At 45.5% G+C, this 18,251-nt stretch overlaps 1 protein-coding gene across 4 annotated transcripts in view; it reads left to right on the top strand.

The window, feature by feature from the left end:
* SPIN1 (spindlin 1) overlaps positions 1-18,251 on the top strand; it is a 97,109-nt gene that overhangs the window by 66,638 nt on the left and 12,220 nt on the right. For 3 of the 4 annotated variants that reach the window (XM_075318812.1, XM_075318825.1, XM_075318819.1), the window contains exons 2-4: positions 261-475; positions 4,033-4,162; positions 13,696-13,949. In XM_075318812.1, coding sequence (XP_075174927.1) covers positions 4,056-4,162; positions 13,696-13,949 — 361 coding nt within the window. In that variant the 5' untranslated portion in view covers positions 261-475; positions 4,033-4,055. The remainder of the gene's footprint in view (positions 1-260; positions 476-4,032; positions 4,163-13,695; positions 13,950-18,251) is intronic. The other variant, XM_075318833.1, reaches the window with a different exon arrangement.

Raw genomic sequence — 18,251 nt, 5'->3', positions numbered from 1 at the left:
GTCACTGTCCAAATATTTCTGGACCTAACTGTATATGTATGGTATTTAATCCCATTTTTATCTGGCAGAACAATGTTCACGCTAAAGACCTATCAAGGTGAAATACACTTATAATAGCACCCTACTTGAATAAGTGGCTAGTTGTCCCATTATGTCCTCACTCTTCCTAAAGTTTTGAGGGGTTTTTTTTTGTTTGTTTTTTTTTCTCACCGCCCCCCACTATTCAGTCAACTTATGAAAATGTTGGTTTTGTTTTGCAGACAACCTGCCTTTTGGTGGCACTTCACGGTGGAAAATCTCTTTGCGTGCGAGGTGGAGAGAAAGGGTATCATTTTCATGTAGACTGGAACTACATCATCAGACTTGGAGTGACTCATTTTCACCCTAGTTCGGCAGCGTTGCTGCCCTTGCATACACAGATGAATGAAGACTCCATTTGGAAAGGCCGCAGCTCAGCGATCAAGAGCTGATGCAGGTAAAAGTTTGAAGATTACAAGTGCTACCTGGAGCACCATAACAGATGACTAGATTCGGTTTTGGTAGCCCACTCCTTGGCTTCCCTTGAAGCTGTAGTAGTATTAGAACGTTCTAAGTCCTACAAGGCAGCTGGGTGTAATAATTGGCTTTTCCAACTATTAAAGCTTGGCGAAAGGGCCCTTATTTAACATTTGTGCCTTTTTTGAAGCTCAACTACAAGGCTTTGCAGTTATTTCTAGAGAACAATGTACTCCATAAAGAACATAAATCTTAACATAGGGAAGCATATTAAATGGATATGCTGGTATCAAGAAGTTACTAACTATCCTCCGCTGAGTCCACCACTTTTTTTTACCCATTTGAATGGAGTCTCAGTGCGTGATCTCCAGTGTCTTCTGTTTTACCCCCTTTTAAATGCCTCTGCCAATCTAAGTTGCATCTAAAGGGAATGCACGTGAACATTTTTGTGGCATCTCTGCGAGGCTGCACTCTGCTTTTCCTGCTTTTCAGGTTCTCTCCTAACAATACGCACTGACAGTGTGCTCTCTCGCCTGTCCGAGGCTTAAAATATTAGTTTCAAACCACCACGTTAAGAAATTGAAAGCAATAGGCATATTTAGAATCACTGCGTTCATAGAATTCCCATCTATCAAAATTTTAAAATATAATTTACCATAAGGTAAACTGCACTCCTCCCATAAAAGGGATTAACCTCTTTTTATGATTCAAGCCCGCATCTCTCCCATTACCGTACATGACGGCTGACTTCATTTTTGTAACTCGCACTGGAATAGGGGCACTCAATTCCACCTGCCCTTTGCCGCGCCCATGATCTGCTGAAGACACCTGGGCCTGTAATTTCGATACTCTTATGAAAGCCAGCGTTTATTTCACAGGAGACTGATTTTTGCAATATCTAGCAATGCATCGCCACATGCCATCGCAGCCTCAAGGGCAATATTAATAACACTAATTAAAATCAACCCCCATTGCCTTATTAAAAATAACACCCACACACACATATATATATTTGTGTACATGTCCAATCTACTTGGTCATCTCCTTCTCTTACCCCATGTTTGCCTCATTAAAACAAAAAAAGCTTGCTCTCCTGAGGCTGACGTGAGGTTGTGACATCATACGCGGTCTGCGCCTAATAGCTACCGGCCTCACTGTTTCTGCTTCAAAGGTAGAAGTAATTAACCTGAAGTGAGAACTGCAGCTGGCCGCTCATTTCCTGTTAATTACCTATACGTTTTAAGACTGGGAGAGGAAAGAAGACCGTGGTTGGGCATGACGTCACAACAACCTCACATCAGCCTCAGGAGAGCGATCGGAGGCACCGCTGGACCGTTGTCAGCACAGGTGGTGATAAGCTTTTATTTTAATGAGATTCAAATGGGTTGTCCTAGTGTGGGCAACCTCTTTTAAATAATGTGTTTTTTCTTTTCTTTTTTTTTTTTTTTTATATTTTTATTATGTTTTACATATTGCACATTTAGTTCAGTATTAATCTACTTGCTTTGGTTATGTTTGGCCATTTCCTTGCTGATGACATCTATTTTAGATATGTATGTGTATACAGTGGGTACGGAAAGTATTCAGACCCCTTTAATTTTTTCACTGTTTCATTGCAGCCAACTGGTAAATTAAAAAAAATATATATTTTTTTGCTTAATGTATTGTGCACCCTATCTTGACCCAGAAATGTAGAAATTTTTGCAAATTTATTAAACAAAAAAAATCAAACTGAAATCTCACATGGTCATAATTATTCAGACACTTTGCTCATTATTGAGTAGAAGCAGAATTGGTGGAAAAATCCAGCATCCGTCAAATGTAATGCAATTAAAATTTTAATGAAAAAACAAAAACATGAAACGGTTTCATGGAACCATGTGTAGACACGCAGGTACGCGTTTCAAGCACATGGACTGGTCATGCTTGCCGGTTCAGATTTCCAAGCACCGCATCCGTATCCCTGCTTTCTGGTGATCTGTTAATTTCTTTTTATTTTTGCATTGAGTAGAAGCACACTTTTGAGCTAGTACAGCCATGAGTCTTGGGAATGATGCAACAAGTTTTTCAGACCTTGATTTGGGGATCCTCTGCCATTCTGCCTTGCCATTCTGCCTTGCAGATTCTCTCCAGTTCAGTCAGGTTAGATGGTGAAGGTTGGTGGACAGCCATTTTCAGGTCTCTCCAGGGATGCTCATTTGGGTTTAGGTCAGGGCTCTGGCTGGGCCAGTCAAGAATGCTCAGTTGTTCTGAAGCCACTCCTTTTGTTGTTTTTAGCTGTGTGCTTAGGGTCATTGTCTTGTTGGAAGGTGAACCTTTGGCCACGTGTGAGGTCCAGAGCACTCTGGAAGAGGTTTTCTTCCAGGATATCTCTGTACTTAGCCACATTCATCTTTCCTTCAATTGCAACCAGTTGTCCTGTCCCTGTAGCTGAAAAACACCCCCATAGCATGTTATTGCCACCACCACCATGTTTCACTGTTGGAATTGTATTGGGCAGTTGATCAGCAGTGCCTGATTTTCTCTACACACACAGCTTAGATTTATCACCAAAAAGTTCTATCTTTGTCTCATCACACCAGAGAATCTTATTTCTCGTACTCTGGTAGTCCTTCATGTGTGCGTTTATATATGTCTTGCACTGGGGAGAGTCTTCTGTCTGGCCACTCTGCCATAAAGGCCCGACTGGTGGAGGGCTGCATTGATAGTTGACTTTGTGAAACTTTCTACCATCTCCCTACTGCATCTCTGGAGCTCATCCACAGGGATCTTGGGGCTCTTTGTTACCTCTCTCACCAAGGCTCTTCTCCCATGATTGCTCAGTTTAGCTGGACAGCCAGGTCTAGGAAGAGTTCTGGTGGTCCGAAACGTCTTCCATTTAAAGATTATGGAGGCCACTGTGCTCTTAGTACCTTAAGTACTGCAGAAATTCTTTTGTAACCTTGGCCAGATCTGTGCCTTGCCACAATTCTGTCTGAGCTCCTTGGGCAGTTCCTTTTGACCTCATGATTCTCATTTGGTGTGACATGCACTGTCAGCTGTGAGGTCTTATATAGACAGGTGTGGGCCTTTCCAAATTAAGTCATATCAGTTTAATTAAATACAGCTGAACTCCAGTGAAGGAGGAGAACCATCTCAAGGAGGATCTCAAGGAAATGGACAGCATGTGACTTAAATATAAGTGTCTGAGCAAAGGGTCTGAATACTTATGACCATGTGATATTTCAGTTTTTCTTGTTTAATAAATTTGCAAAACGCTCTACATTTCAGGGGGTGGGGGGGGGGGTCCTGACAAGATGGGGTGCAGAGTGTACATCAATGAGAAAAAAAATGAACTTTTTTGAATTTACTAAATGGCTGCAATTAAACAGTGAAAAATGTAAAGGGGTCTGAATACTTTCCGTACCCACTGTATATAATATACATTTTTTTTTTTTTTTTTTTTTTATTTTGTATTTTACAAACACCCTTTTAACTTTGAGAGTTGCTAGTTGCACACAAAGAAAAGCAATAAACTAACGATCTGTTTTGTTCCAGGATGAACTGATGGATAATTGCAAATGTACTTATTTATTTTACATTTCTTAAAACTTCAACTGTGTTTTTCTTATCTGCCAGCACATGCAGGCGTTTCTGCAAATATGATGAAGAAAAGGACCTCTCACAAGTGAGTATAAAAGTGTGGATTTTTTTTTTTTTTGAATTTTTCTTACTTCAAAAGCTTTAGGTTTACAGCTTAACTAATGCAACCTAATAAGTGACATAATTTTTTCTGCAAGGATGTTTGAGTGAAATTATTGCCTTGCCTGTGTCAGCGGCAGCGCCGCTGAGTGGAGCCGTCCCCGTTACCCTGCTGCATCGCAATCATCTCCTCTGTCTGTGCCGGCGGCTGCGTGTGGACACGTGCGCACAGCGATGACGTCATCGCTGTGCGCCCCGCTAGTCTCCACCAAGCCGCTGGCACAGACACAGAAGATGATTGCGATGCAGCAGGGTAACTGGGATGGCTCCACTCAGCGGCGCTGCCGCTGACACAGACTGGAGGAAGAGCGATGCTGCAGGGGAACGGTGAGTACTGTACACTGATTCACTGCCCCCTGCGCTGATGATGATGCACGGGGAGCAGTGAATACAGCCGCACATGATCACTCCCAGGCCGTAGTTGCCAGGGGTGATCATGCGGGCCGGCTGTTAAACCCCCACCCATCATCCCGCCCACCTGTCAGTGCCTGCTTCAGCGCTGAGAGATGATGGGCGTGCATATTAAATGAGCGGGTCCACGTGGTCACGGCAGGCTGCTACAGCCTGCTCATGCCCCTGATGACCCGCAGCACCCACATTCCCCACAGCCACATTCAGACCATAAGACGCACCCCCACTTTCCCCCAACATTTGGGGGAAAAAGTGCGTCTTATGGTCCTAAAAATACGGTATATTTGAGGGGGTGAGCCATGTCTCTTTTTCCAGAAGTATTGTTTTTTTTTTTTTTTTTTTTTCTCCCCCACCCCCCTTCTCCAGTAATTTGAAAACCCCCTATATTTCTAATTACGGACCTGAGGTGAAGCTTGGTTTGTGCGGGATAAGTTAGGGTTCTTTATTGGTAACATTTTGGAGTACATATTTGTGATCACTTTCATAATAAGGCTGGTATTGCATTCTTTTTGCCCCCCCCCCCCCCACCCCCTTCCCCTCTACGTCCGCAGGTTTCCCGCAGCAGCTCCCCAGAATCCGCAGCTATCCATTGCTGCGGGATTCCAGTGAAATATCTGCGGAAAACCTGCAAACATTCGTGTGGCTTACCTGTGGACGTTCCGGCCTCTATCTCCATAGTGGAGAGGCGGGAAATCCGCTGGTATTTCCACAGGAATAATTGACATCCGCAGCATATTCCACAGCCGCACATACCGCAGCATGGACACAGACACTCCCAATGTCCCATAGGATAACATGGGGAGTCTGTACTTGATGAAACCTGCTGGTTTATCTAGAAAATCCAGATAAATCCGCAGGTTTTCCGCGGCAAAATCCGTGGGGGTACATTGTCCCTTGGGCACATACCCTAAAACTCACCCTTAGGCTATGTGCGCACGTTGCTTTTTACCTGCTTTTTACCTGCTTTTTTGCTGCTTTTTCTTCTGCGCTGTTTAATGCCAAAATGGATGTGTTCTTCTATTCAAGCAAAGTCTATGGGAATTTGGGTTTCTTGTTCACACTATGTTGTTCAAAATGCTGCCTTTTTGAGGCAGAACTTTGGTCAAAAACTCAGCTTTTCAAAGAAGCAACATGTCAATTGTTTTTGCCATTTGGGTTTTGCACTGCAAAGCTGAGTTTTTGACCAAAGTTCTGCCACAAAAAGGCAGCATTTTGAACAACATAGTGTGAACAAGAAACCCAAATTCCCATAGACTTTGCTTGAATAGAAGAACACATCCATTTTGGCATTAAACAGCGCAGAAGAAAAAGCAGGTAAAAAGCAACGTGCGCACATACCCTTAATCAAGTTTTGATGCTACGTGTTTTCTCTGCATCATACCGCAGCCTTATACTGTACAAGTAAAGTGTATGGGATTTATAGAAATCTCATGTCCACTGTGCTTTTCCAAGCCGCAGCATGTCAATCTATCTTGCTGGTATGTAAAGTTTTTCAAGATTTTTTTTTTTTTTTTTTTTTTATTATACGGAATTCCTCATAGATTTGTATTAGATGCTGGAAAATCTGCAGGTAAAAACAAACATGCATTTTAGTGCATTTCCACGTAGGAAATGGATCAAAAATAAATGTAATCCGCACCCAATTCTGTCAATAACAGTAAGTTTAAAAAAACAAACCAACTTTGTTTAAAGTATGGCACATCAAACGAAAACCAAAATTGCACCGTCAAAGTGTACACAAACATAATGGAAAAAACTAAGGCGCAGAGCTTCTACAGCATCAAAAACTCAGCAAACCTGGATCGTGGGAACACCTGATGAGGCAGAGGGAGACACTTTGGACTTAGTTTGGCCTCTCTTACGATGGTTTCCATCTATTTAGGCGTCAACAGAACTGTGGTCATCCACACTTGTGCGCTAAAAACATGGACACCACTGGAACAGCGACCAGATGAAGTCCAAAGTGTCTCCATCTGCCTCATTAGAGTGAGTGGTTCCATCGGGGGGTTTTGTCTTAATTGTGTTTTTGGGATTTACATGTAATCCCCGACATAAGTGCTCGGCGGAGAGCATGGACTGAAGAAATAAAAAGCAGTACAATAATTAATTTTTACAAGGTTTTTTTGTGCGGTATTAGTGATAAGGCTGCTTTACTTTTCCGGTCAGTATGATTACCCTGATACCAGATTTATATCAAGGAAATATATATTTTTCAAAAAATTTCCATTGTGCATCTGTAGATGTGAAAAAAAATAATCAAAAGTTGTTATATACCATAAAATGGTAGGGGGAAAAAATTTGAAAAAATCTTTCACTCTTCTCACTTAAAACAGGGGTGTATGTATGTACAGTACAGACCAAAAGTTTGGACACACCTCATTCAAAGAGTTTTCTTTATTTTCATTACTATTTGACTAAGAAGGAGAGTGAAGCTCATCAAGAGAATGCCAAGAGTGTGCAAAGCAGTAATCCAAGCAAAAGGTGGCTACTTTGAAGAACCTAGAATATAAGACATATATTTTCAGTTGTTTCACCCTTTTTTAAGTATTTCATTTCACGTGTGTTAATTCATAGTTTTGATGCCTTCAATGTGAATCTACAATTTTCAGAATCATGAAAATAAAGAAGACTTAGAATGAGAAGGTGTGTCCAAACTTTTGGTCTGTACTGTGTGTATCTGTATAGATATACATATATATATTTTTTTATTCCTATTTGAAGTGAGAAGAGTGGAAGATTTTTATTTATTTATCCCCCCCCCCTACTATTTTATGATTTTATGATAAACCTTTGATTTACCTTTTTCACATCTCCAGATGCACAATAGAAAATTATTTATATATAATATTTCTCAATTATATTATACAGTCATGGCCGAAAGGTTGGGGCACCCTGTTCAAATTTTTTTGCTATTACACATGTTTTGTTATACATGTGTTTCGTTTGTATGTATTGGAGCAACACTAAAAAGATGTAGGAAAAAAGGCCAATTAGACATAATTTTACACACCACTCCAAAATTATGGCGGATAAAATTGTTGGCAATTCAACTTAATATTTTAGTTGCGCACCCTTTTAGTTATTTATTTCAATCATTTGCTTACTATAATCATGAACAAGCTTCTTACTCCTCTCAACTGGAATTTTGGACCACTTTTATTTTAATTTCTTGCAAACTGCTCCAGGTCTCTTAATATGTGAAGGTGCCTTCTCCCAACAGCAATTTTAAGATCTCTCCACAGGTGTTTAATGGGATTTAGATCTGGACTCACTGCTGGCATTTTCTGAACTCTCCAGCACTTTTGTTTCCATCTATTTCTAGATGCTTCTTGAAGTATGTTTGGGGTCATTGTTCTGTTGGACTTAGGATGCAAACCCAGACTTCTGACTCTGGCGAGCTGCGAGCCAAAATCATTTTGGTAATCTTTAGATTTCATGATTCCTTGTACACAGTCAAGACATCCAGTGCCAGAGACAGAAAAGCTGCCTCAAAAAAAAAACTGTGAACCTCCACCATTTTTCACTGTAGGTACTGTGTTCTTTTTTTTGTAGGCCTCATTCTGTTAATAGTAGAAAGAGCTTTTTACTAAAAATACAATCTTGGTCTCCTTTGTCCACAAGACAATTCCCAGAAGGATTTTAGCTTACTCATTTACATTTTGGCAAGCTGTAGTCTACCTTATGTCTGTGTCAGTAGTGGGGTCCTCCTTTGTCTCCAGCTGTAGTGTTTAATTTCCTTCAAATGTCGACTGATAGTTTGTGCAGACACTGATGCACCCCTGCGCCTGTAGGACAGCCTAAATTTCCTTTGACACTTGATTGGGGCTGCTTATCCATCATCAGGACTATCCTGCGTTGGAACATTTCATCAATATTTCTCTGCCGTCCACATCCAAGGAGTTTTATGTGAAATTAATTTCTAATTTGCCATTATTTTTAATTTTTTTTTTCTTGTTCCAATACCCATAAAGAAAATGTGTAATAACGTAACGTGTGTGATTACAATAATTTTGTGGGAGAAATGTATCTTTATTTTAACAATTTTAAAGGGTGCTATCACTGTTGGCCAGGACTATAATATACCCTGTTTTCCAAAAAGAAGTCCTCTCCCAAAAATAATCGTTATCTTAAATTTTTAAGTACACTTTAAATATAAGCCCTAATCCAAAAATAAGCCCTGGTTAGTCAGCGCCTCAAGCGCTATAGTGTCACGTGACGTTATGGTATCTCACTAACATAGTGGAGACATAACCAAACACTGGAGGCTCTGGAATAGGCATAATGTAGCTCCCAAATTGTACTGCCGCTTCCTCCCACCATGGTAGGGTAAAATCTGCTCACCTGCTCCAGAGTCCCGCCTCCTAAGTATTGCCACTTGGTTCCCGCCTCCTGGCCACTACTGCGCTATATTGTTTGCTTGGTTGCCATTCCCAAGTCTTGCCTGCCGACTGCTGCCTCTTGGGTCATCTCGGCCACTACTGTGCTATGGTGTGGGCTGCTCTTGGATCCCTCCTCCTGGCTGGCACTACTCGCTCCCGCTCATCCAGCCACATGTGACGTCACACTCACCGTTCCAGAGTCTGCTCCAGACTCCCGCCTTCTGCCCCCTCCTGGCCACATAGAGAAGAGTGCCACTGCCACACAGTGTTATGAGCGTGCCAGTAAGGGTTACCATAAGAGACACTGACGCTGCACCATCAATTTGGGAATGAAAGTTAGGGTTAAGGTTACAAACCCTAAAGCTGGCCATACACCTTCAAGGTAAATTGTAGCATAAATGTGTAATTGTTGTTCATGGAAGGGAAAAAAAAAAAATAAAAGGCCTCCCCCAAAAATGAGCCCTAGCCCCTTTTTGTAAACTAAAAATATAAGCCCCTGTCTCTTTCTTGGAAAAACACGGTATGTGTGTCAGTACTTATTATTGTGATACCAGATTTAAATCCGGTGTGTTTATCCTTTGCTACTATAGCACACTAAAAACAATATTTTACAAAGTGTCGCATGGTTTTTTTTTTTTTTTAATGGTGTTATCTATACGGAATAAAGAACATGATCATTTTTTAGTTCGGGTTTGACATAGCCATGCCAGTTACTTCAACATCTAATATATAAAGAGGTGTGTGTGTGTGTGTGTGTGTGTGTGTGTGTGTGTGTGTGTGTGTGTGTGTGTGTGTGTGTGTGTGTGTGTGTGTGTGTGCTAAAGGAATCCACACCGGCACATTTACAATCACGAAATTTTGCACAGACAAGCCATGTGACTCAGGGAATGTCATAGCCTAAAGCGCAGGGTTACATTTTCCCGCCCAAACAGTCTATGTGCCCACGGGGAAAGTGTCCAGCGGATATATCCGCATGACATTCCGCAGGTGCTCCCAGGAAACAGCACCACAACTTCTGTCTGTTTCCATGCTGCGGAATGTCATGCGGATATGCTGCGGGCATTCTGCATTGAGGATACAGTGCCATGGCTTCGGCACTGCATCCTCAATGCAGAACAAGTGCTGCCGTGATCGGGGAAGTTTATACTTCCCTCCATCATGCAGCACCTCGCTTTCCGGCGGCCGGGTCACTGTCAGGCAGCGTGAGCGTCTGGTTTCATTGTGCTGGAGGTGGGCGGGCCTGAACGAGCTCCGGCTGTCACATGACCGGAGCTCGTGCAAGCTCCGCCCACCTCTTCCTTCCTGTACCTGGCTGGATCCACCGCGCTGCTGCCGCTACACCGGACGGAGAGGTGACTCGGGTCTCTATCAAGGCAAGTAAGTATATGGGACCCTGCGGAGAAATCCACTACAATAATTGACATGCTGCAGATTTTTCCGCACGGAAATCCGCACGATTTCCGCTGCGGAAAAATCCGCAGTGTGGGCACAGCATTTCCCAAATGCCATAGAAATGGCTGGGGAGTAGCTGTGCTGCAGATTTTCGGAAAATCCGCGGCTTTTCCTCGAGAAATCCGCGGCAAAATCCGCAGCGTGGGCACATAGCCTGTGTTGTGGATTTTCCGAAAATCCACGGCTTTTCCGTGAGAAATCCGCGGCAAAATCCGCAGCGTGGGCACATAGCCTAAGGCTATGTGCCCACGCTGCGGATTTTGCCGCGGATTTCTCGCGGAAAAGCCGCAGATTTTCCGAAAATCTGCAGCACAGCTACTCCCCAGCCATTTCTATGGCATTTGGGAAATGCTGTGCCCACACTGCGGATTTTTCCGCAGCGGAAATCGTGCGGATTTCCGTGCGGAAAAATCTGCAGCATGTCAATTATTGTAGCGGATTTCTCCGCAGGGTCCCATATACTTACCTGCCTTGATAGAGACCCGAGTCACCTCTCCGTGCGGTGTAGCGGCAGCAGCGCGGTGGATCCAGCCAGGTACAGGAAGGAAGAGGTGGGCGGAGCTTGCACGAGCTCCGGTCATGTGACAGCCGGAGCTAGTTCAGGCCCGCCCACCTCCAGCACAGTGAAACCAGACGCTGCCTGACAGTGACCCGGCCGCCGGAAAGCGAGGTGCTGCATGATTGAGGTAAGTATAAACTTCCCCGATCACGGCAGCACTTGTTCTGCATTGAGGATGCAGTGCCGAAGCCATGGTACTGTATCCTCAATGCAGAATGCCCGCAGCATATCCACACGACATTCCACAGCATGGAAACAGACAAAAGTTGTGGTGTGGGAGCTCCTGCGGAATGTTGTGCGGATATATCCGCAGGACACTTTCCCCGTGGGCACATAGCCTTACACTTACTCTCTAAAAGTCCTGCCTCTATTAAACTGGAGGTGAGAGCTGCAAGCTATAAATAGCAACTGTCAGTGGTTGCTATAGGAACAAAAAAACTGTAAGGCTTTGTGCGCACTAGACAGTTTTACCCGCGGATTTGCCGCGGAAATTTCTTGAGAAATGTCTGCAATCTTTGTGCAGACATTTCCCAGCAAATTCTATGGTAAAAAAAAAAAGCTGTGCGCACTGGTGCGGATGTTTCTCAAGAAATTTCCTTGAAGAATTTCTCGAAACTTTCTTGAGAAAATGAACATGTCCATTATTTCCGCAGGTACCCTGCGGATTTCGGCAGTACAGCCTGCAAAAATCCGCAGGGAACCACCCGCGGGCAAATCGCGGCAATTCCGCGGCTAATCCACGGCAAATCTGCGTCAAATCCGCATGCGGATTTGGTGCGGATTTTTTTCGGAGGTCCGGAAATCTTTCACTCCCAGAAGTTTCTCAAGAAATTTTCTTGAGAAACTTCACATTTCTAGTGCGCACATAGCCTTAGTATAAGATTATGTGTCAGATAATATGATGTCGGTGGAGAGACTGATAGAGAGAGATGCAGACAGACACACAGACAGCCCTGGAAAGCGAGAGCTAGACTGCCAAAGAGAGACCTGGAAAGAGACCGCCCGGGCAAAGAGAAGCAGACAGACACACACATAGGGACAGACACAGGGAGAGCGAGACAGACAGACTGACAGCGACACACAGACTCGAGAGAGACAGAGAGACAGTTACTATCCCGTGCAACGCCGGGTACTACAGCTATTTTCTATAAATGTTACATTTTTTTTTTTTTTTTTTTTTTATTCCCCCCCCCCCCCCCCCCCCCCCACCCCTAACCATTTTACTTTTGTCACACTGTGGAACATGAATATTTTTTACTTTGATCCCTGGTGTCATGCACTGCAGTACTTGTATACTGCAGTGCCTGAGACATGCCAGTTCTGTAGTGACACAGCCTGTTAGACTGCTTATATTCCATGGCATCTATCTGTGCCTATAATTGGGAGACGTTGATAGTATTGAACAAGTCATCTCCCTATTTTATCCACCTATATGCTACTATTTCGATTGGCATTTAAAAGGTTAATCTGCCCCAGTCGCTTCACAAGCTGATTAGAGAGGATAGGGTGTCATCTGTCATATACAGATGACACGTGTGATTTTTGCCCACTAGGGGGCGCTACATTCTAATTCCTCAGCACCATTAAAGGGAATCGGTCACCACTTTTTTTTTTTTTTTTGGACTATAAGCTGCGGCCACAGCCACCGGGCTCTTGTATACAGCATGTTAGAATACTGTATATAAGAGCCCAGGCCGCTGTGACTACATAAACACTTTGAGTGTGAGTGAGTGCCTAATGGGCGTCTCCCCTTTTGGCCATCTTCGTCCTCTTTCTGAAGCCTGGGTGCATGACGCGGTTACGTCATACACACTCTCCGGTCCTGCGCAGGCGCACTACAATACTTTGATCTGCCCTGCTCAGGGCAGATTAAAGTGCGCATGCTCAGGACCGGAATGCCGGCGAGTGTGGATGACGTCAGACCGGTCATGCACCGCAGCTAGAGGAGAACAAAGATGGCCGAAAGAGACGGCTCCGGCACCGGACAACGGAGATGCCCATTAGGCCCTCATCCACCGCTGCGCGACCGTTAGGTAAGTATTATAAAGTGTTTTTTATGTTCTACACAGCGGTCTGGGCTTTTATATATACAGCATTCTAACGTGCTGTATATGAGCCCACTGGTGGTGGCTGCAGCTTATAGCCCAAAAAAGGGGTGACAGGTTTATGGAACCGCTGCAGGAGGTGAGTTTGTTTTTAACTTATTACCAGGGTTACTTGATATAAAAGGTGATTTGTGCATATAGTGGATAATTCCTTTTGATAGCTTGTTGCTGCTGTTGCTTAGCCGAGCTCAGTGTAGAATCCTTCCTGCAGTTTTGCAAATACAAGATCCTATAATAAAACTGGATCACATCGCTGTTGTAGCGGTATGTTCTCAGAATAAGCTAAAAATTGTCAACTGCATTATAATACTGACTTATTTACATATCCTAACATTTTTCTGACATTTACACGTACATATGTATGGCTTAGGAGCTGTACTTCATATACAGTATAGAACGGCTGTGTTACACAGGAGAAATAAAAACTCTTGGAAGATGAGAAAAAATGGCAGCAACAAAACAAAAATTGGCTATGGCAGAAACTTTAAATTGCATGCTGCCTCTTAGAATTATAGTACCATATACTAATATATATATTTTTCTATTTTTTTAGGAAACATCGAAGCAATATGGGACCAAGTAAACCAATTTCTCAACCAAGAAGAAATATTGTAGGATGCAGGATACAACATGGCTGGAAAGAGGGCAGTGGTCCAATCACTCAATGGAAAGGGACTGTTTTGGATCAAGTACCGGTCAACCCTTCTCTTTATCTTATAAAATATGATGGATTTGATTGTGTGTATGGACTTGAGCTTCACAAAGATGAAAGGGTGTCTGCTCTCGAAGTTCTACCAGATAGAGTTGGTAAGTGCAGTAAAATGTCTGGTGAATAGAGTTGGTGTGAATTGATCACCTGGACCCGCTCCATATACCACATCTGTAGTAATGTGCCGAATGATAGGTGTTGAAAGGACATGTGGTGTTGAACGCTACTAACCTGCAGATTGGGGATATTCCTTTCTCACCTTTTCATTGGGGGACACAGACAGTGGGTTATATGGTGTCTCCATGGGAGGCGTGACACTAGGTTTGAAAAAAGTGTTAAATCCTCCCCCCACAGCATATACCCCAGCTAGGCGGGAACTAGCTCAGTTTTTTTCCTAGTGTCAGCAGGGAGGCTGACAAGTCTGGACTGCGCTCCACCAGAGGTGCCTCAGGCCAGCTTATTTTTACTTTTTTTATTTTGTTTTTCTTTTCTTATTCATTCTATTTTTGATGGGGGCAATACCAGGGTGCCTTGCCACCCCCGTTTCCCCCCCCCCGTGTACGGGCAGAGGAAACCTGGCGTGCGCAAGCCGTCAGTCTTCCTTCGCGCCCAAGTGGTCGGGTCTGCGTACCCCTCCAGGCTCCCTGGAAGCACCTCACACCAAGGTAGCTCCAGAGGGTTAGCAGAGCCGAGGACCTGCTTCAGCCTTGAGCCGAAGATGCGTCCCTGAGATCCCCGCATCCATCACCGACGCGTCTTCAGACGGAGCCAGGAGCAGGTAGGGAGACGACGAGTCATCTGTCCCCTGCATCCAAACCGCCGCCTGGAAAGGCGCCGGTGGGGCAATGCAGGCCGTGATCCCGGGGAGCATCATTAATTTAGCCCCCGGCTTCAGCCTGTATTCTAGCAATGCCCCCTCCACTGCTCTAGAAGCCGCTCCCTCAAGTTGGCCGTCTCTCCCCTCCATGCTGCCAGAGAACACTGGACGCCATTACATGTGGGGAGCAGACACGGGTGAGATCGCCTCCTTGGCTCTGCGATTCTGCAGCACTATATACCGCTCTGCTCAGTGGTATATCGCTGTCTTTCTAGCGGTATGTGTCTGCTGGCTGGCGGTGTATATCAGCTTTTAGCAGTATATACTAACTGTGCCTGTAGGTATATACCGACTGTTTGACAGGGTGTGCTACTTTACTCGGTATATACCGGCTCTGCATAGCAGTCATTTATAATACTGCTAGAAGCTCCTCACCCACAGCAGTCCCTTTATAATACTGCTAGAGGCTCACTGTACTTTTTGTGGAACTGTTGCTGACATGCGTAATCGCAAGGATGATAAAGCTTCCCAGGCGTCCTCTACAGACCTCTACTATGCTTGTACCACCTGTGGATGCTTGTTTTCTAATGGCCGAAGCTATCCACTATGCCGGGGCTGCGATGCCTCTACTACCGTGTCACAACAGCCTCCGCTGCCGGACCAGGAGATCGTGCAGTCTGTGGATTTGGCTGCGGCCACTAGCCAGGCACTACCCCACTCTGATGACGTTATTCCTGCCTGGGCTCTTCTAATGTCTAAGAGGTTAGATGACCTGGCCGCTCAGATATCCCAGCCTTCCACAGGCTCTCACAGCCTCCCCCCGGCTCAGCTCCCCCAGGGGAGCCCGCCTTCGTCTGGTGTCTCGTTCCCAGTACGTAAAAAGGCTGTCTCCAAAAGGCGCCATTGCGACCGTTACGTCTCGTCCGACTGACGATGATCAGTCTGACTCAGGCTCCGTGACCTTTAGTGGTCACGATTCCCAAGACTCTGACTCTGGTTCAGATGTCCCTTCTGAGTCTAGACATATGGAAGACACATTAATTTCGGCTGTCAATCACTCTGTCAATTTCTGATCAGCCTTCAGACCCGACTTCTCAGTCGGCAATCAAGCGGGCCAAGAAGCCTTCTAAGTCCTTTGCCCAGGATCCGATTTTTCATCAAATCATATCGAAAACGGTGGGATCACCCTGATAGGTTTAATAAAAAATCCTCCTTCATTCGCTTATCCCTTTCCATCGGAACTGGTTAAGCTCTGGTCAGTACCCCCCGTTGTGGATCCACCAGTATCCAGGCTGGCTAAACACACGGTTATGTCTGTCTCAGACACCGCGTCTCTCAAGGACTCGTCCGACCGCGCAGTTGATGCTGCGGTCACATCTATTTTCCAGGCTTCGGGCTCCTCTCTGCGCCCCCTGTTTGCCTTGACATGGGTGGCGAGTGCTATGACTGTGTGGAGTAGGAACTTGCGCAAGTTGCTTCGCTCTTGCAATATTCCTTCAGAGGCTCTTGAGATCCTTGATTTGTTCTCTCTAGCCTCTAATTATTTTGTTCACGGCTCCCTAGATGCAGCTAGTTTGTCAGCCCTAACTGCAGCCAACGCTGTTTTTGCCCGCAGAGTCCTGTGGCTAAAGATATGGAACGCGGACAGTGTCTCCAAGAAGTCCCTGTCCACACGCCCCTTCCAGTTTCTTCGTCTGTTTGGAGAATCCCTGGACAAGCTTATATCTGAGACGACGGGTGGTAAAAGTACCATTCTACCACAAAAGCGGCCTGTATCCAAAAATTTTAAAAAAGTCGTCTTGGCGCAGGCAGTCCTTTCGGCCCGTCCCCCAAAAACCATCACAGGCGTCGTCGCAACGCTCAGATCGGGGATCCGGTCCCTCAAGGGACTCTTCCTGGCGTTCTCACTCCAGGCAATCTAAATCCAAGGGACCTCGCACCACGAAGGCCCCTTCAGCATGACGCCGGGTACCCCTCAGAGCCGACTCCTGTTGGAGGGCGGCTTCTGCTTTTTCGGGATATTTGGCTAGACCATACTCTCGATTCTTGGGTTCGAGAAATCGTCACCTCAGGTTACAAGATCGATTTCCATTCCCTACCGGCCAACAGGTTTCTCCGTTCTCTGCTTCCAAAGTCCACAACGTAAAGCCAGGCCTTATGTCAGGCCATATCCTCTTTACAGAAGGCAAGCGTTATCATTCCAGTGAACCTGGAACAGAGAGGCAAAGGTTTCTATTCAAAGCTTTGTCGTCCCCAAAAAAGATGGCTCTGTCCGTCCTATCCTGGACCTCAAAAGGCTAAACAGGTCCGTACGGATTCGGACCTTTCGAATGGAATCATTGTGAGCCGTACTAGCTGCTATGGAACTGGGAGAATGCCTAGCTTCCATAGACATTCAAGATGCTTATTTACACATTCCCATATGTGTATCGCATCAACAGTTCCTTCGTTTTGCCGTAGGACAGTCATTTCCAATTCAGGGCCCTTTCCTTTGGACTAGCTACTGTGCCTCGGGTCTTCACAAAGGTCATGGCAGCCGTCATGTCCATTTTACAGAGGCGTCCTGGTCGTTCCCTATTTGGACGACCTACTTATCAAAGGGAGCTCTCTTCAAGTTTGCTCAGAAAGCGTGCAAATTTGCCCAGACAGGCTCTCAAGGCTAGGGTGGCTTCTCAACTTCAACAAGTCATCGCTCATTCCTCATCAGCGCATCACCTTTTTAGGTATGCTGATAGACACTGTTCAGGCCCGGGGTTTTTCTTCCAGAAGACTAGGTCTTCCCTGATCCGGGCCGCCCAATCTCCCTCCGCTCCCGCCGTTACACATCCCTCCGGAGTGGGATGAGAGTGTTAGGCAAGATGGTAGCAGTCATGGAAGCCGTGTCGTTTGCCCAATTCCAATTGCGCCCTCTGCAATTGGATCTTCTGTCCTCTTGGGACAAGAATCCAGCCTCTAGACCGGTCAGTCCGCTTATCTCGGACTGCCCTCAGCTCCCTCGTCTGGTGGACTCAGGTCTCATCCCTATCTCAGGGGGAAGACCTTCCGCCCTGTCCACTGGCACGTAGTCACGACAGATGCCAGCCTATTAGGCTGGGGGGCGGTGTTTCTCCACCACACTGCTCACGGACGCTGGTCTCACCCCAAGCGATCCCTTCATATCAACGTTCTGGAGATCAGGGCCATATTTCTGGCCCTTCAGACCTTTCAACCCCTTGCTTCTGGGCCTCCCGGTTCGGATCCAGTCAGACAATGCCACGGCTGTGGCTTACGTCAACAGTCAGGGAGGAACTCGCAGCAGGGCAGCGATGAAAGAAGTCTCCAGGATTCTTCTTTGGGCAGAGATGCACATTCCCATTATTTCAGCTGTCCATATTCCGGGGATAGACAACTGGGCCGCAGACTTTCTCAGCAGGCAAGGTCTAGCGGCAGGGGAATGGTCCTTCCACGACGAGGTGTTCCATCAGATCACTCTTCGTTGGGGGCTCCCAGATGTGGACCTCATGGCGTCTCGGCTAAACGCCAAAGTACATCCCTTCGTATCCCGGTCGAGAGACCCGCTAGCGCTTGGCTCCAACGCTCTAGT

The sequence above is a fragment of the Anomaloglossus baeobatrachus genome, chromosome 1, assembly GCF_048569485.1.
Source record: "Anomaloglossus baeobatrachus isolate aAnoBae1 chromosome 1, aAnoBae1.hap1, whole genome shotgun sequence".
Lineage (NCBI taxonomy): Eukaryota > Metazoa > Chordata > Amphibia > Anura > Aromobatidae > Anomaloglossus > Anomaloglossus baeobatrachus.
This window is presented reverse-complemented; position numbering and strand designations above follow the sequence as displayed.